Genomic DNA, 26,359 nt, shown 5'->3' with positions numbered 1-26,359 from the left:
TTAACTCTGTCGAAAGTAGACATACTAATATTAAAAACGGGAAAGTGTGTCTGTATGTTTGTTGCGATGTCAATGTCAGACCGATTAACCAATTCTGATGGGCGTCGAAATACTCCATCAAGGATCAAGAGCAATGTCTTGTTTGGACCTATGATCATAATCCACCGAATCATTATTCGTGAAGAAACGTCACTTATTAAAAAGAACTATCAAAATCCAGTGCATAGTAAAAACTTAGCATACATAATAACAGCCACCAGTGACTTAGTTTTATACGTAGTTCTTCAATTTTCAGCGGTAGGAGCTTGGGCGCTTGGAACCAGATTCGGCTGCCTGAGCGACGACGACCACGAAGCCAGGGACATAATCAGGAGCATACATGGCTTCTTCCACAGTGTACCAGAATTGGAACTTTCTGCACCATTATGGCGCCTATATTCAACACCAGCTTACAAGACTTATGTAGAGGCTTTGGACGCCTTCCGTTCTTTATGCTTAAGAAGACTAACAGACAAAGGCGTGTGTGCCCAAATCGCAAAGAACTACGGCGAAAAGGTGGCAACTATTCTGGCTTTGGATCTCTTGCTCGTCGGAGTGGACACCACAGCCGCTGCAGCAGCCAGCACCATGTATCTTCTGGCCACAAACAGCAGAGCACAGAGGCGATTACAGTCGGAGCTGGACAGTAATCTGCCTGAGGATAAAGTGCTGGATTGCAGAGATTTGGATCAGCTGCCGTATCTGCGCGCCTGCATAAAGGAAGCTTTGCGGTAAGCCAATTAATTTTTAAAGCGAATTCAAACCGCTTAATCCGGATGAAGATTAAAATTGCACTAAAGGCAAATTTTGAAGTCTTTGACCGAAGTTTATACATTCAAATTGAATATTCGTAGTGAATGATTCATTAACGTGTTTACTTAGATAACGTCAAACGCGTAACTTATCAACAACGCTCTAAATCTTAAGCAGACAAAAATGTTAAACTAGAATCTGTTAAAAATACCCCATATTTTATTTGTTTGATAGAAAACTGACTGCATAACGACACAGAATTAATGTTGCATAATTTATTAGAATTAAAGTCCTATGATAAATAGCTTATGGTTGCTTGAACATTTGTCCTATCGCGTGCCAAGAGGTGTTCGCGGTAACGAAGTCACATCTAAAAGAGCTCATCAATCACATTAGAGAAAATGCTGCACAAAACCAAGTGTAACAATAGAGTAACAAAAACCCGACAACATTACCACTGAAACCCAACACGCAACACTTCAAATTATGAGAACATAACAATAGTACGTGATACGATAAATCAAAATTAAGTTATGAAACTAATTAGAATTAAAATTACAAAACTATATGAACGACTCTACTTCAGCTCTTTGAAATAGAACCAGTCCTGTTCTCATGAAATGTCAAAACAAAGAAAATAACATTTCACGGCAATAACATTCTGTGACTTGATAGGAAATAGATTGAATCGAATAAGAAACTAGATTGCATAAATATTGCCTTATAAGTAGATGTAAAATGAGGGGGAAGTATTCTCTACCGAAGGGTGAAAAATCAAACTTTTAAGACGATGATTTAAAGAAACATTCAGAGACATTTCGTGATTATTAAACTGCAATTTAATATGAAGAGTTTGATAGATAATGATCGGGGCTAATGTCAAAATATTCATTTAATAACAGTGAAGTAATTAATATTCGTCTATGAGTGCAGTAAGTCTGTGATGGAATGACAACTTCAGACCTTGATGTCATGACAATAATAGGTTCTAATGTAGCTAACAAGCATATAATGATGAATGAGAGGACATTCAACTCAACGTTAATGATAGAAATGACAAATTAGCTAACCTATGGCCAGCACGCTTCACGAGACGAGTCAGAAAATTTCAGACATGCCATCCTTACTGATATCATAAATGCGAAATTGTGTCTTCACGCTCAAACCACTGAACCGATTTTGCTAAAATTTGGTATGTACTTTGAGAAACGGTAAAGGACATAAGATACTTTTTATCCTGGAAAAATGTACGGTTGCCGCGCGACAAACCGATTTCAGAACAGAATTCCGGGCGTCATCTATCTTAATATATAAAATTCTCGTGTCACAACTCACAATGTTAGTCACCGTACTCCTCCGAAACGGCTTTATTGATTTTTACCAAATTTTATATGCATATTCAGTGGGTCTGAGAATCGGCTACTGCATTTGTTGAATAAATAATAGTAAATTATTACAACTCGAGACTAACGGCGACCATTGTTTGTGCGACGGGATAGCGATAGACGTTGCCATGGTGACATACTTATTTAGTCACTTCAATAAAATAATACGGGCGAAATACTTTATATGGCAAAGAAACGTTTGCCGGGACAGCTAGTCTAGTTTATAATATATTTGTAATTCATAGTAGTTGAACTAAATAACCTAATGTTTATTTAAAAGCTCCATATGAAACTCCATGCACATTTTCTCTAAAGCTCTAGTCAGCTATGCAAATGGAAATTCATTTTATAAACATACGCTTTTAATTTTAATGAATCACTCGTATGAGGGATACTTGCGGTGGAAAAATCGTGTTATTTATGGTGTAGTTATTTCGAAGTGGTTAATAGTACTACCAGGGTATTAGACCTAAATGTACCTATTGATATTAAATGTAATGCAAGGGCAGTACAAGGAGGAATGTAATGTGAGGACCATTGATTTTGTATAATACAGGTGGTGAGAAAAGAAAAACTAACAGACGTTAACAGAACTTCAAGTAAATTTGGTTGGTACTATAGTAATTATTGTTAACTAAATGTCGCCCGCACCAAAATTCGTTTACTGTCGGGAACCGTACATTTGTCCTGGACAAAAAGTATCCTATGTCCTTTCCCGGGACTCCAATATCACCAGACCCAGCAAAATCGGTTCAGCGGTTTTGGCGTGAAGAGGTAACAGACAGACAGACAGACCCACTTTCGCATTTTTTATATTAGTATGGATACTGATTTCCATGGGGACCTAATCTGTACAGCATATTGCAAAGTATATATTAATTCTAGTACCACAAATGGGACACTAACGCTAGATTATATTAAAGTGAGACCACATTAGTCTGCTGCGTTGCGACGACTAGGCAAGTCACAAAAATATAATTTACTGGATGTTCCCAACTTTTTTGCATTTAAACTCATTTATCGCTGGAGAAAATTAAATTTTTAAGGATAACCTTCCTGTGTTCCTTTTCCGGGACTCAAAATAGTTATGTCTATACCAATGGCATCAAAGTTACATCCGCGAATTAAGCGTGAAGAGGTAATAGACAGAAATACACACACTTTCGCAATTTATAATATTAGTATCCAATATCCATAGATGATAATATTGACTAATTGCTGTGCCAATGGTGTTTTAATGGATCGGAAGGAAGGAGATGAAGTGTTGTATTGTCGCGGGTAGCCACAACGCAAGCTAGGTATGTTTCATTCAATGCGATATTTTGTTCCGACGACGCAACGCACCACAGCAGTGTGGCCACGCTCTTATTAATTATTTATGTAGGGTAAACCAGCATACGACAAACCAAAACTTTACGTTATCATAATACGATAAGCTCGTAACAATTTACGTAATTATACGGAATGACGTTAAACAACTTATGATTTTCTAGAACAATCACTATTTTTTGCACTTGACATAACAGCAACAGAACCTGAAATTGTGTTTGTTCATGCAGCAAAATTCTCGTACTTTAACAAGAACTTTACAATTCTAAACTACATTCCTAAATACGTAAACAATTATTTTTTAGGGACAAAAAAAATAATATGGAATCGTTGCATTCATTAAAACATTACTGTACCAGTTTAAACCAAGTTTAATACAATTTCGTATCAACTTTGTCCAGCGGAGTACCGAAATTCTGCCATTTCATTAAAAAAAATAGGTGCGTCCACATTTGTATCATTTGCGCGATCAGATCTCCGTCGCGTATCAAAATGATACGCGTATCATGATACGCCCCGATCGCTATTAACCGCGTATCTGATACGTGTCGTATCAAATACGCGCGTGATCGGCAGAATGATCTAATAGGCGTCCACACTATGATACGCATATACTTGATACGGCGCGATGATCGCGACGGAGATCTGATCGCGCAAATGATACAAATGTGGACGCACCCTGCCTTTTTTCAGGATCAAACCGGTCATTTTGGGAAATGGTCGCTGTTTGCAGTCCGACACGGTGATAGCCGGATACGAAGTACCCAAAGGCGTAAGTTGTTTCGTACTTTACACACCCCGAGTCTCAATATTCTTTTGTTCTCGGAGCTATTATAATAATGACTGCACAACAGTCGCAGTGAGACAAAAGCCATCTATTTTAAGTTATTTATATCCCTTTAAAGCTGCGCTAGTCGACTTTTTCTACACTCTCAAGTTTCTGAGGTTTCAGACGGTAGTTTATCTATTCAACAGCGTTTTTCATTGGTTAATGGCATAAGATAAATCAAAGGCTAGTAAATAAAATATGAGGTCCTGTCAAAATCTAAGAAGCTGGTAATATTGATTCTGAAGTTAAACATTGTAGGAGGATACGGAGAACCTAGAGGATTTATCCATGTAGATAAACTACGTACTTTTTCCCCTGATCTAGGATAAATAAGGCATTTTTGACGTATCCATTGTTTATTTCAACGGGTCGACTAGTATACCTTCCCTTAAAACACCTTCAGAAGTTGTTCGAACTTTTTTTACAGTCACATGTCGTCTTCCCTCACTACATCATGTCAAACGAGGAGAGATACTTCCCTTCACCCCAAGACTACGTGCCTGAGAGATGGTTGAGAGAAATGCCTGAGAAGACCACGGAAACCTGCCCCCACTCTAAGGCCCAAGCAGTGTGCGAGAAGCAGAAAGAAGTTGGCATACATCCCTTCGCGTCTCTACCTTTTGGCTTCGGACGACGAATGTGCATTGGAAAACGATTTGCTGAGGCGGAATTACAATTATTGTTGGCTAAGGTAAGTAGTTTTAATATTAACGAATTAGCACTTTTCGTATTTGCCAGCTTGTAATGAAAACTGCCTGGCAAACTTTGATCCCTATTTAACCGCCTTAGGGCTCGCAACAACTAAGAAATTTTGAAAAATTCTGTCTTAGTCGATGCCTTCATCATAGACGGAACGCGTTTGCGAAATTTGAAGCCTACGTCGACCCAGTCAGTCAGCTATACCTACCTTTTATAAAGATAAGTTTGAGATTTTAGACAGAAATTAACAAGAATAACAGGTCTAATTCGACTGAATTAATAAACGAGGGCTAGCGTGTAGTCTGAAATTTAGGACACCAAAACAGTTGCTGACTGATTAAATCGTTAATACTCGAAAGTAGGGTAATAGCTGTACTTGTATACGTTTTCTTCATATTTTGATTGACTGATATTTTCATTGCTTTAATTTACATACAATATATTCATATTTTTATTTTTATTCACCTTTATATTTTCACCTCTTTTGGGAGACATATTATGCGAATTGCGAAGTAATTTTGAAAAAAAAAAAAAAACAATATAAACCAGACTCAGAGGGCTTTCGGAGTCCTCTTCATGCATAAAATAAGTCGTCTCTACACGTCGGCGGACGCATCTGCTGATATTCTTCACACCAGCCGATGATTTCTGCAGATATATCTACCAATGTAGAGTCGTCTTAACATGGAGTTTATTTTTTTTTCAGACCTTCCACAAATACAACGTATCTTGGCGTTACGGCGAGTTGACATACAGCGTCACACCAACCTACGTACCCAACGAACCCCTCCAATTCACCCTCCAACCACGAAAACCAGCGGCCTAATTCACAATGTCCGTTCGAAATCAGTTTAGAAAACACACCGCGCTGTGATCGGTCAACGCTAGCCACAGCAAGCGTTTATTGGCGCAAAAAAGTTGTCATATCCGAATTTCGCATTGGGAATTCACCAGAACTGAATTGAAATAGGTTAAGTTTTTTACGTAACTAATTAACATTTCATACCAAATATTATGTTAAATGTTTTTTATTTTGAATTACAATGGATACATTTACATATCGCGTTATGTGATAGCTCTACTTTATGTTTTATAAATAAATGTTAAGAAATTGTTGCTGTTTTATTTCATATTTTATCTGTTGATTTAAGGTAATGGTGTCAAAAGTAATGGCGTGGAAAATAGCCTTAGTTCTAAGACTAAGGGCCTGTTTCACCACTTCCTGATAAGGTGCCGGATAGGCTTATTTGACAGATTCTCCATACTCTATCTGTTAAGTTAAGTGGCAGGATAGCCTTATCAGTAAGTGGTAAAACAGGCCCTAAGGATTTTTTCAGCTAACGTTGAATTGACATAAGCCGACCACATGGCGTAGGTCCGTCAACTGCCTGGGAATCAATTCCCTCGGGTATACATAGAGCCTGTGAAGGCTGTGATGTATAGTCTACTGATTCTGCAAAGACTCACTCCATATAACGCAGTACAATGAGAAAATTAACGACCGAAATCAATAAATAGTTGTCTAAACGCGGGTTGATCCAATACTTATAATGACCGCTTTAATTTTAACGATTTAACTGTACAGTTTAAGTCTTGTGTTAATTTACATGTTTCATACCTCCAAATCTCCGCACCTTAACACAACTCCCAGCGACCGAACCGTACAGTTCCATCATCACATCTACATAACCTTCAATACTCACTATTTGGCGGAATCATTGAGCTGGTACTCGTTGGACCGTCCGAAGCACTCCTGCACCCCGGAGTCAGCCCACAGCCTCTTCATGGCGGCGAGCAGCTCCTCGCTGAACGGCTCCGTGTCCTCCATCCGTTGGATCACGTCGAACACCATCTTGCCGTCGGTCTGGAAGGTTCGACATACCATTAGGATAACTATTAACTAGTCTTGTTTAGTAAAGACGCGAGACTCATAGCTTTTTAATTAGACACGTAGACTTTTATCTCGCTTTTAGGAATAAAAAGACATACTATTGTATAGTGTATACAGACACTACAGTTTTACTACTATGGACGCTTCACACCACGTCAGTCTGGCCCCGTGCTAAGTATCTAAAGGACTTGTGTTACAGGTACCAGACAACGGAAATATATTTAATACTTTTTATACTAGACATATATTTTAAGAATTTTATTATATTATACACATATTTAATACACATCCAGACCCGGGAACACTGAAAACTTTTTGTTCCGTCAGCGGGATTCGAACCCGCGACTCCCGGCTTGAGCTACCAACGCGCTCACCACTGAGCCACAGAGGTCGTCAAGTTATACAATGGTTTGCCTGTCAAGTGACTTTTTAATGTATCAGACAAGAATAAGACATTTATATTTACAAGACATATCCTTTAGGCTACGCGCTTGTAAAATTTCTACATCAATGTCAAAAAGTATACAGCAAAACACGTAGGAGATGCGAAAAACTCTCAGAAAACAGAATAGGATCCCAGCTAGGTTCTCTGCAGCAACAGTTTTTAGCCATCAAAAGATTTATCATTTACCGTGGTTAAAATTGGGTTAAGCACCAACTTTTCTGTATGGTCTGTTAAACCCTTTGTCAATGCGATTGGCTAATGAGCTGTCGGTTTGTTCATCTGTGAATTGAAGACATAAGCGGAGGAAGTGGGTAACTGACAATTTGAAAATTGTAGTTTTTTGCACAAATGGAGGTTTTAGGCCAGGAAAATTATTTGAAAAAAAAATGTGGTTTCTATGTATAGCTAGATATATAATTTAAGCTAGCTGCTAGATGATGAAGTAGGTTACAAATTTTGTTCAAATTATAAGGGAAAAATCGTGCACGTTTGCTGTGCGCGTGACTTCAGCGGCAGCGGCACGTGTTTTCCCAAAAGCTACAGCAGAAGCTGAAAACGCGCACGTCTGATCTGACTCATGTTGTCAAATATTAGTTACCCACTTTATTTGCGAACGTCTGTGAATTTCGGTACGGAATCCCCTTTCCCCACATCCGCAGTGTGCAATTAAACCTAATTAATGTTGCACTCAGTTCGCTGTCTACAGTCGGATACTCGCGAACTTAATAGCTTTTTACCCGATTGCGTCAGGAGGGTTATGTTTTTTGCAAGCATGTACGGTTGTTTAGCACGCTCTCCAGCCTGAACAGTTTGATCAGCTTGAGAGATGTCATTACCTATGTCCACACTATGCGCTTTCATTTTCAATTTTCGTCATCTTCTTTCATCCAACTTTCGTTTTGGCGCATTCAATAATTGAATGCGTCAGCGAACGCAACGCCAATTGTCATTTTTAATAACAAAGCGAAAGTTTTGGATACGGTCAGAGGGCATGCGTCGCGGGCATGCCTCACGCTCGCTGTTGACTGTGGCTTTGACGAACATAAAAAGGCACGGTGTGGACAAAGCTATTAGGTTTTAGTGTGAGACTGACACTTGGTATACCAAAATGAAGTTAAGTTTTTTACTTTTCTAAAATCTAAATTATTGCTTTACATGTTGCTTTCTATTTACTGCAATAAGCCAAAGACTAGGGTTACACGATCAGTCTGCCATTAGTTCAGTCCATCAGTCTCAGACTGGCCCCAGAACGATGGGGGAAAGTAATATAATAGAAAAATGATCAGGTCCGTCAATCACACGGTTACACGATCATTCTTTCATCAGTCTGGATCAGACTGATAGACTGAACTGATGGTAGATTGATAGTCCGTAAGACTAGACTATCAGGTCTAGTGGTTTAGAGCTCTAGACTCGTACATTCGAATCCCACGCGTACATATGATCCACATCATGCAAGTACTTGGACAATGGGCACACAAAATTTAAACTTTTTGCTTTAACAACTCCTTGGCGCAGTTTCTCCAAACTGAATCTGACCTCTACGCTTTATACGTACACAATTAAAGGAACGCAGACACGTACGATACACCATTTGGATAGACGTACTGTATTGTTGCTGCCAAATGTGCGATGGCCAATAAATATGCGAACGCTACCAAAACAGGAGGAAAATGTACCACTTTAATGTCACCGAAGGTCGAAACTCTGAATTCTGATAACATTGTTTTTGTATCTTGATGACGTGGTTATATTTTTGTGAAAGTTAGGTACACTTCATACATGTACAGAAAAATCGGCCAAGTGCGTGCGAAGGGTTCCGTACATATCCAGGTTATGCAAAATGAGGCCAAAATTTGTATTTTTATATGGGTGCTTAATTTTTTATTTTATTTTAAAATTATATATAATACTCCGTCCGACCTTAGACAGCTGTCAACCCAGAACCGTCCGAGGGTGCTGATAAAAAAAAAGATTAGTGTAGTGACTATAGTGAGTGACCCTCACCAAAATTTCAGGTTGCGACCGCGCCTGAGCTCTCGTGCGAGTAGCTAATACACAGGTGCAGTAGCTGCCTACTGTCACTTCAGCTGCTCGCACTGTGTAACCTATCCTTAATGATATCCAAGTACGAGTCTGACTAACCCATATAACATATTAAACTTAACGCTGTCGTAACCGAGAGTGAAATATACCCGCATATGTGCAGATGCTGACATAAATCAGATACAGAACCTTGGAGTGGCTTTTGCGCTCCGCTAATAATATAATATGAAGCCTAGATCTGCCTAGGCTATGTTTAGAGTTCCGTACCCGAAGGGTAAAAACGAGACCGTGTAAACAAAACCAAGTTAAAATATTCACAAAAACTCAATAAACATGTCTATTTATTGAGTTTTTGTAAATATTTTAACTCGGTTTTGTTTACTCAATAAACATGTCTGTTTATTGAGTTTTTGTAAATATTTTAACTCGGTTTTGTTTACTCGGTCGGACCCTGTCGGGTCTTCAATACAAAAAGACGCCATATTTGCCTATTTTTGCTCAATATCAATCGTATACCAAGTCAGCAGGTATACGGAACACTTTTTAAGCGAGTGCGGTCCACACTTGGCTGATTTTTTTATCTAGACACTGAGATTTTGGCACCGAGCCACTATGTTTTATATAGTCTTAGATATATATGTAATGGGTAGCCTTTTTATATGTGACCACATCCATTTAATTTGTATAGACTATTGGAGTTTGCCAATTTCGCTCTTTGTTAAAAATAAACTCAATAAATAAAACCAGGTCTTTTGAATTAAGTTTTGAATCCAACCATAACATAATATCTGTTATCAAGGGCTTCTCAAACTTTTTACATAACGAAACCAACATTTCTGAATTTTTGGAACCCTCTTCCTAGAACCCAGTTTGGGAATCCCTGGACTAATGTAATCCTTGCCTATAAAACTCTTGAGTCTTGACTCTTGACTGTGCTCTCGTAATAAAACAGTACATTGACCACTTATGGCCTGCTGCAACAGATTATTTATAGAGTGAAAAATATTTTAGGAGCATTGCTGTTCATCAAAGTTTTAACATGATTTGTTACTAGAGCTTTGATATAAAATATCACTGTTTCCAATTGTATGGAAACAAGATAATTTGCAAAACATTACATTCCTCAAGCATTGTTTGAAAACAGATATGCTCTAACCAACCTTTGGTTCCTTGGTACCGTAACATAGCTTTCATGATAATATATTTTAGCTACATTAAAAATATTTTAAATCCCAAATGATGTATGTTTGTATGTCCGATATCTCCATACCAAATTGAACCGATTTTGCTGCAATTTGTTATGGAGATATTTTAACTTCAGCCTGCCTAGCATGATACGCCGACGAGATATGTCACTCTACATGTTTTCTCGATGTTTGATGGTTTGTCTCTTCATCTGTATTGACCCTAGCATGACAAACATTTTTTCTCGCGTAGATCTATCATCGAAATAACACATTTTTATAGAGTTTTGTCGAGATAATTTCGAGATTTTGGCGTATGCTAGGCAGGCTGGGAAAGGTACGGTTCCCGAGTAAACGAATATTGGCGCAACACCGTTGCGGGCGTCGTCTAGTGAGAAGTACCTACCCAGTATGACTATTGACTATTAATAATGAAAAAACATCACGATCATGGAAAGTGAAACTAAATCGATACATCACGAATAAGGTAACGAGATCACAGGCACAACCTTCGTGATCTAGCGAGTCATATGGCGGCCATGTACGGTACATACGCGTATTGTCACGTAACTCGCCACGAGACGAAAAAATTAACACTCCTTACGTGGAGCTGGTGACACGCAAGTCGCTAGGGCTGCCTACCGCTGATAATGTTTTAAAATAAGTTAAGAAAGTAAATCGGGGTAAGTTGACAATATAAGTACGGATTACTCGAGTCAACATTAAAGCTGATCGCACATTTGTCCGCGCCGCATAATAAACGAAATGCGGTGCGTACGGCGCGGACGAATGTACGAGGTTTCACAATATCATTTCTAACAGCGAATTCTAAAATGCGGCGCGTTCGGCGTATACGTGCTGATAAATGTGCAATCACCTTAAATCGACAAGTGAGCATGATCACGGTATTGTCGGATACAAGGTAAATCCGGATTATCCAAGTCGGAAATCAGTGAATACTTGTTTGGCACGGTAAGTCATTTTGTCGTACTACTTCACTCCGTGGTACCAACTGCCAGGCCAACAAAATACTCGTTGGTCGTTGACTAGCGTAAACTTGAATAATCCGAACTTATACAGATACTGATACAGGGAAGGAATACCTTTCCCAGATAATAATCCTTACTTTAACGTTAAACTAAGTTTCTCCCTGAAGTCTTGAACGACAAATAACTATTTAAAGCTTATACACATTTACATTATGCAGACTTCTGATAAAAAATTAAACATAACAAGATCTTAAATGTGTAAGTAATTTGCACACCATTTTCAAAGAAGTAATTAAGCAGTAATTTATCAAAGTTGACAGCCCTATCTCGATTGCCATTTATGGAACCGAGACTGAACGTTCTCAAGATTTAGATCTTCTAGCGATAGAAACATAAACTTGGCTGGCTTTTTACGATCATTATCGGCCACTGTTTCATATGACCTAATGAAGTAATCCAAAGTAAATCATTAAACTAGTCGTAAGTCGTGACAGCGTGATAGATTTAGTACCTACATAAATAAGTTTGTCTGTTGCTGATGTACGGTTAATATCGTTTCTGCTTGAGGACGTTTCACGTTAAGTACATATAATGCTGGCCATACCGCATCCTTCCTATCGTCCAATCGGCATGTTAGTTCTGCTGATCCAATCGGTAGCGTCATGCCGATTGGACGATAGGAAGGTTGGTGTATGGCCACCATAAGGGCCGCGCTATACCGGAATGGCAGCGGCGAGGCGAGCACTTTCAGCGTCATAATATGATTTTAAACTTTATCTTCACTATTGTAATCATATGACACTGAAAGTGCTCGCCTCGCCGCTGCCATTCCGGTGTGGCGCGGCCCTAACTTGTATGAGATCAAAATAACGGCTTTGTAACAAATTCGACAATCAACGGCATAGAAATTGTCATTTGTCATCGACGTGATCATGATAAAAAGGCACAGAAAAACTAAACAAAAGTCCAAACACCGAATCGAAACACAAAACTTCATATTATTAAAGAATGAAAAAATATAAAAATCTAAAAAAATATAATAATCTATGAAGTGTGCTGTGTGCCTCATTGTACAGTACATATTTTGATTATACTATAAGACAACCCGTAGCTTTAGTTTGTGGAGTTTTCTATGACAAATGATCCAAGTGTCGCCCCACACGGCACACGGGCCACACGCGACATCCACAAACGCCGTTTTAAGATAGCTGCTAGTCTATTGGTCGTATAATGAAACGTTGTAACGTGTGGCGGTCACCGGCGTCAACCGTGGTATGAAAACTAAAGGAAATATGCCGGTAGCGGCGTTTTTTAGTTATGGCCGGTGGCCCGTGTGCGGGAGCCCTAAGCCCTAAAAGATCCATGGCATATCTCACCTCCCGATCCTTGTTCCCATAAGGGATGCCGAGGTTGGGCTGGGCCCGCAGTATGGCGACCAGCGACTGGATAGTGTTGCTGTACACAACGGGCCGGTACTGTTTGAAGTCCTCGTTTGTGAAACCACTCTCGTGGATAATTCTGTGGACAAGATTCATTGAATTAAAAAAACTCTCTCCTTTTTTTAAATCGTACTTTTTCTATTTTGGCAACTTGATGCAAAGGATGCGTATGTTGTGCCAAAGACAAAAAACCAGTATTCGAATGATATATTTTAGTATTTACATACTAGAGCTCTACAATATATTTAGGCTCTACAATAGGGCAAATATGTGTAGATGCTATAACATTATATTTTTTTTAACTTGTCCATGGCTAATAAATTATTAAAAAGATGAAAAATTTGCCGTTGGCTAATTAGTTGAAGTTAAACTAAGCAGGAAATAACATTCATTCATTCATGATTATTGCAGCTTTTAACTTGGGAATTGGGATTTCCCCAGTTAGATTTGTCTGTGTATTTCCTCGTTTGTATAACTATGTTCGGATATTAAAGATGACAGTAGTGTAGCTAGGTTTTACGACCGCACTCCGAGATATTGATGATTAAGAGGAGTCCACACCGCCCTTTTTTTCATACAAACGTTGTCCCCTGTTTCCTCCCTGGATAATGCTAGTAAAGTTATAATTTTTTTCCTGAATATCTACGGCCACTAATACAATATCCCTATGTTTTTTTTTCATAATTTAATTATTAAATAAGATATGAACGTTCAAAAACCCAAAAAAATGGCCAGATTTTCCGCTGTGTTCAAAAGTCCAGAAAACCGATTTGGCTAGATTTTACAAAAAAAAGCAAAACATAGGAACACAGCTCAAGCCTTTCTTTAATCTTTAGTGAAAAAAGTACTTAAATCGGTTAAGTTTTGGAGAACGAATCGTTGATTTTCTGCAGTTGTCTCTATCGCGTTCTGCGGTATAGGCTTGGGGTAAGGGAGACAGCTATAGATATTACACGTACTTTTTATTCATTTCTCTAGCCCCTGGTGTATCCTCTTAAATATCAATTTAATGAAGAGTTTGACAGATAATGTATGGGGCTAAATATTGTTATATAATCTTCGTTAACAATTAAGTAATTATTATTCGTCTTTGAGTGCGACAGTCTCAATGTAAAATTTTTTGCTAAGTTGAGAACTGCCTTTTGCAAGCATTTGAAAACAAGTTAAGTAGTTAACATTTTTAAGTTTAATATTTCATCATCATCATTATCATCATCATAACTATTGCCGTCCACTGCTGAACGTAGGACTCCCCCAATGACCAATCTAACTCCTCTGCCAACCATTCTTAGGCAGCTCTCATCCATTCGCTGCCAGCCACTTTCTTCAAGTTATTTAAGTTTAAAATTTACAATCTACAAACAACTTCTATCTATATATATAAAAATGGATTTTCAAATGTGTTAGTCGCGCTAAAACTCGAAAACGGCTGGACGGATTGAGCTGATTTTAGTCTTAAAACATTTGTAGAAGTCCAGGGAAGGTTTTAAAGTGACACGAAGTTCACCGGGACAGCTAGTATTTTAATAAAAATATTGAACGTAGTACGTTATTATTATGATAAGCAATAATTATTTTCATACTAATTAACACACTGCAGTTGACTTAATGAGATACAATCACAGAGTGAAAAATATAATTAATAAAAACAACATTTATTCAGTTTCTATCCATTTTGATATGATAAATATAAATCTAACCATCCTCATCACCTTGATGAGTGGTAGTCTTCCACTTTCTTTCCTCTAACCTGAACCTAAAGGAACTAAGATGGCGCCAGAAAATTTAGTATAAAAGTTGCTGCACGAGTAATGTTGCCCGGGGTCTTTTTGCTTCCAATCATTGAGTCGACAAGTTGGACCTTAAAAGTATTTAATCAAAGTGAAAGTACTGTGAGTTGGAGTGTTGATTTGGTGTGTTAAATAATTAATTTATTGTACCGTGTAAGACATTAATAAACGCTGTGTTACTTTGGAGGAATTTATTTATTTCTAATATTGCTTTCCATCAGGTGACCCGTTTGCTCGTTTGCCTCCATCTATAATATAAAAATGAGTCGCTAAATGTGTTGCTAAGCGCAAAACTCGAGAACGGTTGGACCGATTTAGCTAATTCTTTTTTTTAAATATTCCTTGAAGTACGAGGATGGTTCTTACGGAGAAAAAATTCTAAAAAAAATTAATTTCCTGAAAAAGTCTAAAAACAACACTTTTCTATACTCCCATACAAAAGTTAAAGAATCGACTGTTAGGCGATACGAAGTTCGCCGGGTCAGCTAGTATTTTATATTAAAAAAACCCAGTGTACAAGTGAATCCGCACTGCGAATTTTAGCCGCGCGAATTTTATTCTCGCGAATTCATTCATATAAATTTATCGTGAAATTTTTATCGCAAGTCCAGAATACACTCATTAGTGGAGCGCCCAGGGCGTAAAAATTATGCAAACCTCCGATTTCCGTTGTAGTGGATGAAAATTAAAAAAAAAATGTCTAGCTGATAACGTAAAGAAAAAATCTGAAGCATAAAAAAATTGTTGGTAAACTTTGCAAGTTATACAAGATGTTAGTGTAAACACCGTTATCCTTGAATCCATCAAATGAGCCCGTCAAAATGAACAACTTTTTCTATAAGAACAATGCTGGGAACTCAAAAAATCCGTCTTCATACCCATACACATTGTCGATCCGGGCAATTTGTATGGGTATGAAGACGGATGTAAAAAAATGACACCTAAAAAAACATTTACTATTTAACCTTCTATGAGTGATATAACAATTTTCGTAAGTCAAAACCCCTGGGAGCTGCGCTACAATGAGATTCAATTAAATTGAATCAATTTCGCAATTTTGTTACAAAAGTGCGAAAAAAATTCGCGCGGTTAAAATTCGCAGTGCGGACACTCCATGCTACCAAATTAAAATAATAATATATTATGTTAAGTATTAACCAAGCAATAAAAAATAGAATGTTATTAATTTAGTCATAAACAAAGGAAAATATTAGTTGAATTTTAATATGTTATTCTACAGAGTTTACCAAGTTTTACTGTTTAAATAATAAGAATAAGAATAAGAATGGATTTATTTTTAGCATCACACAATACATCATAATATAAGTATACAGTTCGACTATAATATTATTATAAAATTAACTACTACAATGCTGTGTGACACCAAAAATTGGCCCCAGCTCAGTAATACAGTTACCAACTCTGTAATTATATAAAATGAATGGAAATCTGCGTAATCTCTCAAAAGGAATATTTTCAAGAAATTATTATGTTTTCGAAGCATTTGATTTTGAAGAACAAAATAAGAAAGAATCTGAATTCTTCTGATAATTATTTTAATACATTAAATTATACACCCATACTAAGTAATATTACTAAGTAATTTCGTATGTCTGTATGCACTATGCTGTAACAACTAACATCTTCAGGCTAAAACCACTGAAACGATATTAATAAATTGTTTAAAGTCGTCATTTAACAAAAAGAAAACATTTTTCGGTATAAAATAAAAACCACAGTTCAATCAACACAACCCGCGCTGTTTCATTGGATGCTGCGGTGTAAAAAGTTATTGTTATGACAAAATTCATCAAACCGAGATGAAATTCGCACAATCACGATAATACAACGGATATTTGCATTTGAACTTGTTTGCATAATTCTCTTTTATCAAGTTAGGATTCAATATTTTATACTATAAAACTTTTAAGCACACAGGCAAAGACTAACTTGGAGGTAACGTTTACCTTATTATTGATGATGATGAATTACATATTATATGCTTATACAAATTTTTTTCATTCATTTTCATCATTCATACATTCTTATGCAAAGGAGTTATATGAAAGAAGCATTTTCCATCTGAAAAAAAAAATGTCTAATCCCAGGAGTCAGGACTCTAAGTGCCTTATATCGCACTGGCGATTACAGCCTGGAGACACACAGACAGACAGACGGACAGACATTCAATGTTATTCTTAGTAATAGGGTCCCGTTTTTCCCCTTTGGGTACGGAACCCTAAACAATCCACACAATGCAGTGACATAATCACATCGCACACGTACCTATTCGTTGTACATTTTTTGTTAAAACACGCCACGATTCATGGAAACTGGGGTGAACACGGCACCCCCTTAAACCCCACGAGGGGGAAGGACGGGGTGGGATGTGTGGAAACCCCGGCGTGACTCATTTAGGGAAGGTCAGTCGATTGTGAAGCCTGTGCATAATCGAGGGAGCGGTAGGATACCTGGGCTAGTTTTCTATACTAGGCATACGCGAGCAGATATTAAAATATGAAAATTATTAAAAGTAGAGAGAACATAAACAGGGATATTCGATAGTCGTGTATTCGTAGAGGCCGGCAACGTCCATGGGCGACATAGTAACTTTCCATCAGGTGACCCGTTAGCTCGTTTGCCCAATTATTTTATATTTTTAAAAAGTTTAATGAAAAGGTCATAGTACTGAGCCCTAAATCTAAAAACCTTAATTTTACACTATAAAATTAAGGTTTTTAGATTTAGGGCTCAGTATGTAAGGTTAGAAACTTGGCTCTACATGAATTGAGATCTCACTACTTTTTGACACGACGAATAATTATAATATTATGTTCTCATCTTGGCAACATTTTTACATGAAAATGTTTTTAATGGGATTTCATTTATTTTTGTAAGCTCATAAGCTGGTTTACGTTGTTTTTTCTTTTAGTTCATTTTTAAGGTTCCGTACTCAAAGGGTAAAAACGGGACTGATTATATTACTGAGACTTCGATGTCTGTCCGTCTGTCTGACTCCAGGCTGTAACTCAAGAACCGCTATAGCTAGACTTCTGAAATTTTCACCGATTGTGTATTTCTGGTGCCGCTACAACAACAAATACTATAAAGTAAATATTGAAGGAGGACCTCCATACAACAAACGTAATTTTTTTTACCTTTTCGGCTCGTAATTCATAATGGCAACATTAAGACACTTGAAATTTTCACAAAATCCTCAATTATATAAGTACGTTGATAATAAAATTGAAATAAAATAAATAAGGGGGGCTCCCATACAAAAACACAATTTTTTCCCCTACTTTCACTATATAACAGTACGGAACCCTTAGTGCGCGAGTCCGACTCGCACTTGGCCATATATTTTTTTTGTGTCAGTATTTCTTTTAGGTTTCCGTACCCAGAGGGTAAAAACGGCACCCTATTACTAGACTTCATTATCTGTCCGCTATCCGTCTGTCTGTCTGTCTATCTTGGATGTATCTCATGCCATAGAATATATAATATTAGTCGTACCAACTCATGCATCTAGCGACGGCCGTCGTGACTTACCGGCTATCATAATCTATACTAATATTATAAATGCGAAAGTATCTCTGTCTGTCTGTCTGTCTGTCTGTCTGTCTCGCTTTCACGCCAAAACTACTGAACCGATTGCAATGAAATTTTGTACACAGTTATTCTAGAGTCTGAGAAAGGACATAGGCTACATTTTGATGTGGGAAAATATCTTATTTCCATGAAAATATCGATGAAAATTTATTCGCATTGCGCAGGCCAGCGCTCATCCCGGGGGTCCTGGGTTCGAGTCCCGCAGGCGGAACAAGTTTTCAATGTTCCTGGGTCTTGGATGTGTATTAAAATAATATTTCAAAAATCTTAAATATATTTTATGTATAATATTATAAAAAATCCAGAAATATATCGATGCAATTTAGTTCTAATACGATTCAACAGATGGCGTTTTATTTTATTTTAGTTCTAATACGATTCAACAGATGGCGTTTTATTTTTTACTTAAATATATTTTATGTATCTATACTTCTATACTAATCCATACTAATATTATAAATGCGAAAGTATCTCTGTCTGTCTGTCTGTCTCACTTTCACGCCAAAAACTAATATTATAAATGCGAAAGTATCTCTGTCTGTCTGTCTGTCTGTCTGTCTGTCTGTCTGTCTCGCTTTCACGCCAAAACTACTGAACCGATTGCAATGAAATTTTGTACACAGTTATTCTAGAGTCTGAGAAAGGACATAGGCTACATTTTGATGTGGGAAAATATCTTATTTCCATGAAAATATCGATGAAAATTGCTTCGCATTGCGCGTGGCCAGCGCTCATCCCGGGGGTCCTGGGTTCGAGTCCCGCAGGCGGAACAAAAAGTTTTCAATGTTCCTGGGTCTTGGATGTGTATTAAAATAATATTTCAAAAATCTTAAATATATTTTATGTATAATATTATAAAAAATCCAGAAATATATCGACGCGATGCAATGAACATTTTAGTTCTAATACGATTCAACAGATGGCGCTTTTTTTTTACTTCGTTGGAACATAGAACTAATCATACTTATTAGTTGTTATCTTTTTGTTTATAGTTTTTAATACGTTAGAATATTATGTTTAATAATATTATCACTTGCTATAATAATAATCAATCTATCTTATCTTATAGAACTCCTACTGCATTTCTAAGGAGTTCGAGTGTGTTGTGTTGGCCTATATTCCATCCAGAAAATATATCAATGCAATCAACATTTTAATTCTAATATATGAAAACAGATGGCGCTTTATTTTTTACTTCATTATTATAACAGAACTAATCATACCTACTTTATTATATATTATTGTTTTTATTCATAACTAGCTGTTGCCCGCGACTTCGTCCGCGTGGACTTTAGTTTATAGCGCGCGGTGTCAACAAAATTTGTGTCAAATTTAAAAACTTTTTAAAACCCTGGTAAGTGGTACCCCTCTTAGGGCCGCGCTACACCGGAATGGCAGCGCTGAAAGTGCTCGCCTCGCCGCTGCCATTCCGGTGTAGCGCAGCCCTTAATTAATCAAAATATTATGAATGCGAAAGTATCTCTGTCTGTCTGTCTGTCTGTCTGTCAGTCTCGCTTTCACGCCAAACGCCAAAACTACCGAACCGATTGTAATGAAATTTTGTATACTGATAGTCTAAAGCCTGAGAAAGGACATAGGCTACTTTTTTACTGGAAAAAAGGGTTGTAAGGGTCGTAAATTTGTTCAAAAAATTCATAATAGATGGCGCCGTGCGTCTTCTACATCGCGCTGACGCTTGCTCAAAAGTCTTTCTATATGAGGTGGTATCATCTTACATTTAAGTCTCGATTTTTTTCGATTGTTATATCTATTCTACGGTATTAAATAACTCAGTACTTTATCTGTGCAGGCAGTGACGTAACCTTAAGACCAAATTTCACCAACGACTGTTAAAGTTAATGCTCGAATTAGTATCACGTTAGCTGTTTTGTTTTTCATATGAATGAAAGAGAAGACAGGATATTTTAACAAGCTGTTAACACTAACAGACGTTGGTGAAATTGGGACTAAACCTATCAATGATAAATAGTTTATGGGTAAAGTTGTGTAATTGGGGGGCTAAATAAGCTTTAAAATTTGGCATAATATATAAAGTTTAACATACAAAAATGAAGTACTTATTGTTTGCACACTGCACAGCTGTATTGATTTAAGGGGTACCAGGGTTTTTTTATAAAAGCTTTTGACACCAATTTTGTTGACATCGCGCGCTATAAACTGAAGTCCACGCGGACGAAGTCGCGGGCAACAGCTAGTGTAAATTATAAATTTTCACCTTATTTTTAAGTTTCCGTACCCAAGGGGTAGTGACCCTGTTACTGAGACTTCGATGTCTGTCCGCTGTCTGTCTATCCGTCTGTCTGTCTGTCTATCTGTCTCTAGGATGTATCTCAAGAACAGTAGAAGCCAAAGAGTTGAAATTTTCATCGATTATGTATTTCTGTTGCTGCTATAGCAATAAATACTAAAAACAAAATAAATTTAATATTTCGGGGGGGCTCTCATACAACAAACGTGTTTTTTTTGGCTTTTTTTGCTCTATATAAATAATGGCAACAGGTAGGTACTTGAATTTTTCTCAAAGCCCTTAGTTATAATTATGTCTACTTTAATATTTTATAATAATATTAAAGTAAAATAAAAAATTAAGGGGGGCTCCCATACAAAAAAACACAATTTTTTGCCTAATTTTGCTCTTTAATGGTACGGATATAGGTTAAATTGGGTTTGATAATTTTTTTGTTGTTTCAGTACTAGTATTATGTTACATACCAAATTTCAGCTTTCTAAGACTTCGGGAAGTACCCTAACAGTTTTGATGATCGGTGAGTCAGTGACCAAATTGTGGGTTTTTGGACACCTATAAAATCTAAAGTATAATAGCTACGATATTAAAACTTTGCGCATTTAATAACTATACCCATGTCATTATATCTTAAAAATTTCAACTATCTGGCATCATTCAAACCAAAGTTACGAGGGTTCAAAAATACGACGAAACGTTTCGAGAAAAGGTAGGTTGCGCGCTTCGCTTGGCTCATTTTGGCGGGGGCACTCCCGTGCCCCCAGATACTTTATTAAGGGCGCGTAGTGCCTAGCACCCATAATTTAATTATATTTGGGAAAATATGTCTTGAATATTAGCTAGTTAGATACGGGATACCTAATGAAGTATGTAAGTTACCACCATTAAATGTTAGTTATCCACTAAACATCTACAAATACGTCTTCATTTGCGTAGTATTTTTATTAAGTATACTTTTTATTACTTAATCACTTTGATATTGTATAAGAAAAGTTTCGGTTAGCGTCCAAAGTGACCACCAATACGACCCACTGTAGTTCGATGGCCTTCAACTTTGACGAGTTATTATTATTATTAATGAAATTCATATAAAGTAGTAATTATTTCTATTTTCACCAACCAATATGGGTTATTGAAAAGGTCGTTTATTACTGATAGTAATTTCTCCAAATATAGTATTGATAACGTCTCGTATCGATTTCCTTTATTGTAAAGTTTATTTATATCCGACTCAAGCCTAAAAAGGCTTAATGGGTGCTGTCATCATTTAATAGAAATAATTTTTAATAATATTAAAAACTCATGCGCACTAGATTGACATGTTTCTAATGAGAACCAACTGGGTACCATAATGGTACCAAAGCTTCGTAAATGTGTTGTGGGTGCCGAATATTCTCGTATTTTCCACAAAACATGTGCAAGTCACGGCAATTTCCACTGGTTTAGGGTGAAAGTACTGCTGATTGGGTACTACTTAAATGGTACGATAAAAGTTTGATGTGATTGTTATCCCGATTGCCAAAAAGGTTATTTCATTGTTTTAGTGAGATTTTTCATTTTTTCTTATGCAATTATCTTATATTTAAATTAAACCTAGTATGCAATTTCAAAAACCGCGTACCCGCATTTTGAAGTCTTAATGATTTTTACCAATGTAAGTTGTAACTTGTAACCATTTCTACAACCGAACCAAACTCACATTTTAGTTTATATCCCAAATGGCCCGTAATGTCGATGGCCGTCCAGTAATCGCTCTCCATCAGGCTATTCACTCGCTCTTTTGCCAATTACCCGCTAGTAAAACACTGTAACATGTAACAAGTAGCAACAGTGCACAAACATCTGGTCCGGACAGTATCATTTTGTTTGTTTATTTAATTCGTGGTCAATAAAAACTAACTATAAAACGCAACAGTTGAGTTATGAGGTAACCTGCAATATATTCCAGCCGAGTCTAGTGCCAAATTTTATAAATTCTTCGAGAGGAACCTTACTTAACCTCAAAAGGATACACCAGGGGCTAGAGAAATGAAAAAAAAGTACGTGTAATATCTATAGCTGTCTCCCTTACCTCAAGCCTATACCGCAGAACGCGATAGAGACAACTGCAGAACATCAACGATTCGTTCTCCAAAACTTAACCGATTTAAGTACTTTTTTCATTAAAGAATAAAGAAAGGCTTGAGCTGTGTGTGTTTTATTTTTTTTGTAAAATCTAGCCAAATCTGTTTTCTGGATGTTTGAACACAGCGGAAAATCTGGCCATTTTTTGTATTAGTGGCCGTAGATATTCAGAAAAAAAATTATAACTCTACTAGCATTATCCAGGGAGGAAACAGGGGACAACGTTTGTATGGAAAAAACGGCGGTGTGGCTCCTCTTAAGCTTCCAAAATTTGTACATAAATTGGTTCAAGTATACACTTTAATTAATATAAATGCCCATAGCTTATATGAAATGTATTTATGGTTTTTAAATTACGCGACAAAAACCATTTTGTCGCTTACGCCCTTTCCATTTTTTTGCTGTTGCCTGTAATTCCATTGCTTGTTTTCTACGAGAGGCCGGGCCGGCCTCTCAATTCTCAGAAAACAAGCAACCTAAAACATATCCAATACGGTTTTTTACTTTAACGCGGCGTCACCTTAACTAACCACAGATACAACTCGACCAGGCGTAGTTATGTCTATTGTGACTAGGCCATACTAGGCGGTGTTGCAGCTTCAATGCAAGAACAATGATACTGACAGATTTAAGATACATTTAACAGACAAGATTTTCATAGTTAATGGTATTGCTATATTATTTTTTGGTCCATTTCATAAAAAATAGTCACGAGCGTCTAAAGTGAAAACGTTTATGAATCACATAAAATCCGGAATCAATAGAGCAAATTAGTTGATTCACACTGTACAACCACGGTCACGCATAACTAGCCACCTCGTCATACATTCTAGTACGACGGGTGGGTCATTTTGCGAAGGCGTCGAGCGTACGGTCACAGAATTTGCGAGATTGATCCTTATGTGATTGCCATAAAGGCCATATGAGAGGCAAAATCCCTGAGCAGAGCCGCGAAATTTTTTATCACATGGCTCTGACGTATGGCCCGCGTCATCGTCTGTGAAGGACCGTTAAACAAGTATTGATCTACCTTATCATGTATGCGCCGATAGAAATCACTGTAAATGTTACTGAAACCTGGCCTAGTTGGCGCCAATAGTTTTGCCGCTGTTGATAAGGGCAACCCACATATAACTGCGAATTCGTGCGAATCCGCATCTCAATGTGATTTATATTAGATGCGAATTCGCCGTTTTGAGTGGGAGCCCTAAGGTTTCAGTCTGTAGTAAAAAAAAAACGTTCGAGATTGTTCAGTTTTTTTGGACCTGATGAGTGATGACACCTTCACGAATATTGATTCATGATGAGGAATCTCATGATGACTCAACTTTCGAGCTAAAAAAGACAATCCAACTTTAGGCTCTAACTAGAGAGTGTCAATTAATAATAATACATACATTATGGAATACAACCTTATTTAAGCGAAGCTATGTTATAATAAAGGAGATCTAAATAAATTCCCAAAGTACCTAATAACTAAAGTCCGGTCGCCAAATGTATAGAAACGATTGACCTCCTTGGCGTGTATTTTGAGCTGTGTGCAGAGTAGACAGTTATGTCTATTGTGCTGTGTGTATTAAAATTCAAGCAGCTATAGGCTAAAAAGCTAAAATCTAAATCCTCTCTATCCGGCGACTGGACTACAAAAGTAATGTTTACTTTTGTAGTCCAGTCGCCGGATAGAGAGGATCCCTAACATATAATTTACCGTCAAAATTGCATCACAAAAGGTACAGTATAACCTCTATTACACCTCGCTTATCACAACATCGCCTTATCATCGTTGTGTAACATTTTTATCGGTTTTAAAGTCGTCAAGATAATATACCATGTAGATAATATCTTGCTAATAAGTAATAATCTTATTGGTCATTCATTGATGTTTAATAAGATTACTGTTATATAGCTAATAGTGATAACAACACTATTAATCAGTGATTATGAAGCACGCGACCACAGAATACAGATTACAATTATATCATTTTTGTATGAATTTGTATAATAATGACAACAATAAATGTACATCATTCTTCGTAGATTAGCTAGATACTAGGTAAATACATAATGCATAGAAAAAAGATAAACTTACTTCATTTGTTTAACTATTGTACTCTTCCCCGACTCGCCCGCACCTGAAAATAGAAAAAAAAGTTAATTTTGACCAATAAAATGCTGGAAACTATATTCGTACAGCGGGGCTAAAATGGTCACATTAAGAAATTCCTCTAAATCAATTCAGCAAATGAATTGTCAAAACTGTCAAACTGACAAATGTCAAATCAGTACAAAAATACAGAAATGAATTGCAAGCAGAGTTGCATTTTGCGATTTTAGAAAAATGAATCATATTATGATTCATATCATGATTCTTCAAAGCGACCATTTTAGCCCCGCTTATACACCGATAAACGCTGTGCTGATTTTAAATAAGGGTCGCTACACTTAAGAGTCCCAGTACTGTGCCATAAACGAAATTCTGCTTAATGGCCAAGGGGTACTTATGGCCTCATTCTGATTTTTTTTACAGAAGCTAATCGTAGCGTTTTTGATTGGTCAACTTTTTAACCAATCAAAATCACTACCAAACAGATAAACTTCTATCCTGTCAAAGAGCCTTATAAACCGGGCATGATCGTGAAAACTTAATAATGAACGAAGATTCTGGCTGCGCGCCAGAGTCACGATAGTATCACGTAGTGTTGACGTCCATATAAAATATAGCCAGCTTTGCCTGTGGCCTGTGAGCCAATTTGAAGTATTAATTCCGATTATAACTAAGAACATTGGAGTAGGCAAAACACTTGACGGTTAAATTTTAAAAACAGTTAGTCACAGAACTTTTAAATATTCATTGTCAAAATTTGTATGATGTTGGGTGACTGTAGAGTGGTAGTCCAACATTAGTTTACCACGTTATGGCGCATCCACACATGCCGCCGGCTTATACCGCCGGGTTTGTCGCCGGCTTTCAGACTGCCTTGCCACCGAAGCCGGCGGCATATTGTGTAGTTAGCCGGCGGCAGGGCCTCCGACCATGCCGCCGGTGTAAGCCGGCGGCAAGTGTGGATACAGTATAAGTTTGACATTTTATGAGAGGACTATTCCAATTGGTAAAACCCTCAAAATTTGTCGTTTAACGTTTTATGTTATGAAGTTATAAACATATAACGAACTGTAGTAACGCTGTTTGATAGGATCCAGATTGCTCCGAAGCTGTATAAATATTGGATTAAAATATCGCAATCAGAGTGCCATGTTAAAAAAAAACTTACAATAACCGTTAATTGATTTTAAGAGCCATAACCAACAATTAGTTCTATCAAGTATCAGCCTCCAACTAAGTTTCATTATTACAAGCTCGGAGGTAATATAGCCCAACACTCGTAGGTGTTGCAGAATGATGTCAAATGCAGCTCGTATATAATTGTCGACGAACGGCCGCCCCCTGACCCCCGATACTATCACATACAATGAAATTACTGAATCAATTGGACGGACCAGACTATATTATGTTACTAACAGGTTACTGTATTATATTA

The 26,359-nt window shown here is 37.2% G+C and overlaps 1 protein-coding gene across 2 annotated transcripts in view; it reads right to left on the bottom strand.

Moving 5' to 3' along the window:
* Positions 1–26,359, bottom strand: part of LOC121737311 (guanine nucleotide-binding protein G(o) subunit alpha) — an 86,235-nt gene that overhangs the window by 45,220 nt on the left and 14,656 nt on the right. For both annotated transcript variants that reach the window (XM_042128953.1, XM_042128952.1), the window contains exons 2-4: positions 24,910–24,952; positions 12,966–13,107; positions 6,738–6,898 (exon numbers count right to left, since the gene is read on the bottom strand). In XM_042128953.1, the coding sequence (XP_041984887.1) occupies positions 6,738–6,898; positions 12,966–13,107; positions 24,910–24,952 (346 nt within the window). The remainder of the gene's footprint in view (positions 1–6,737; positions 6,899–12,965; positions 13,108–24,909; positions 24,953–26,359) is intronic.

Source organism: Aricia agestis, chromosome 20, assembly GCF_905147365.1.
Source record: "Aricia agestis chromosome 20, ilAriAges1.1, whole genome shotgun sequence".
NCBI lineage: Eukaryota > Metazoa > Arthropoda > Insecta > Lepidoptera > Lycaenidae > Aricia > Aricia agestis.
The sequence above is the reverse complement of the archived record's forward strand: the minus strand, read 5'-3'. Positions and strand labels throughout refer to the sequence as shown.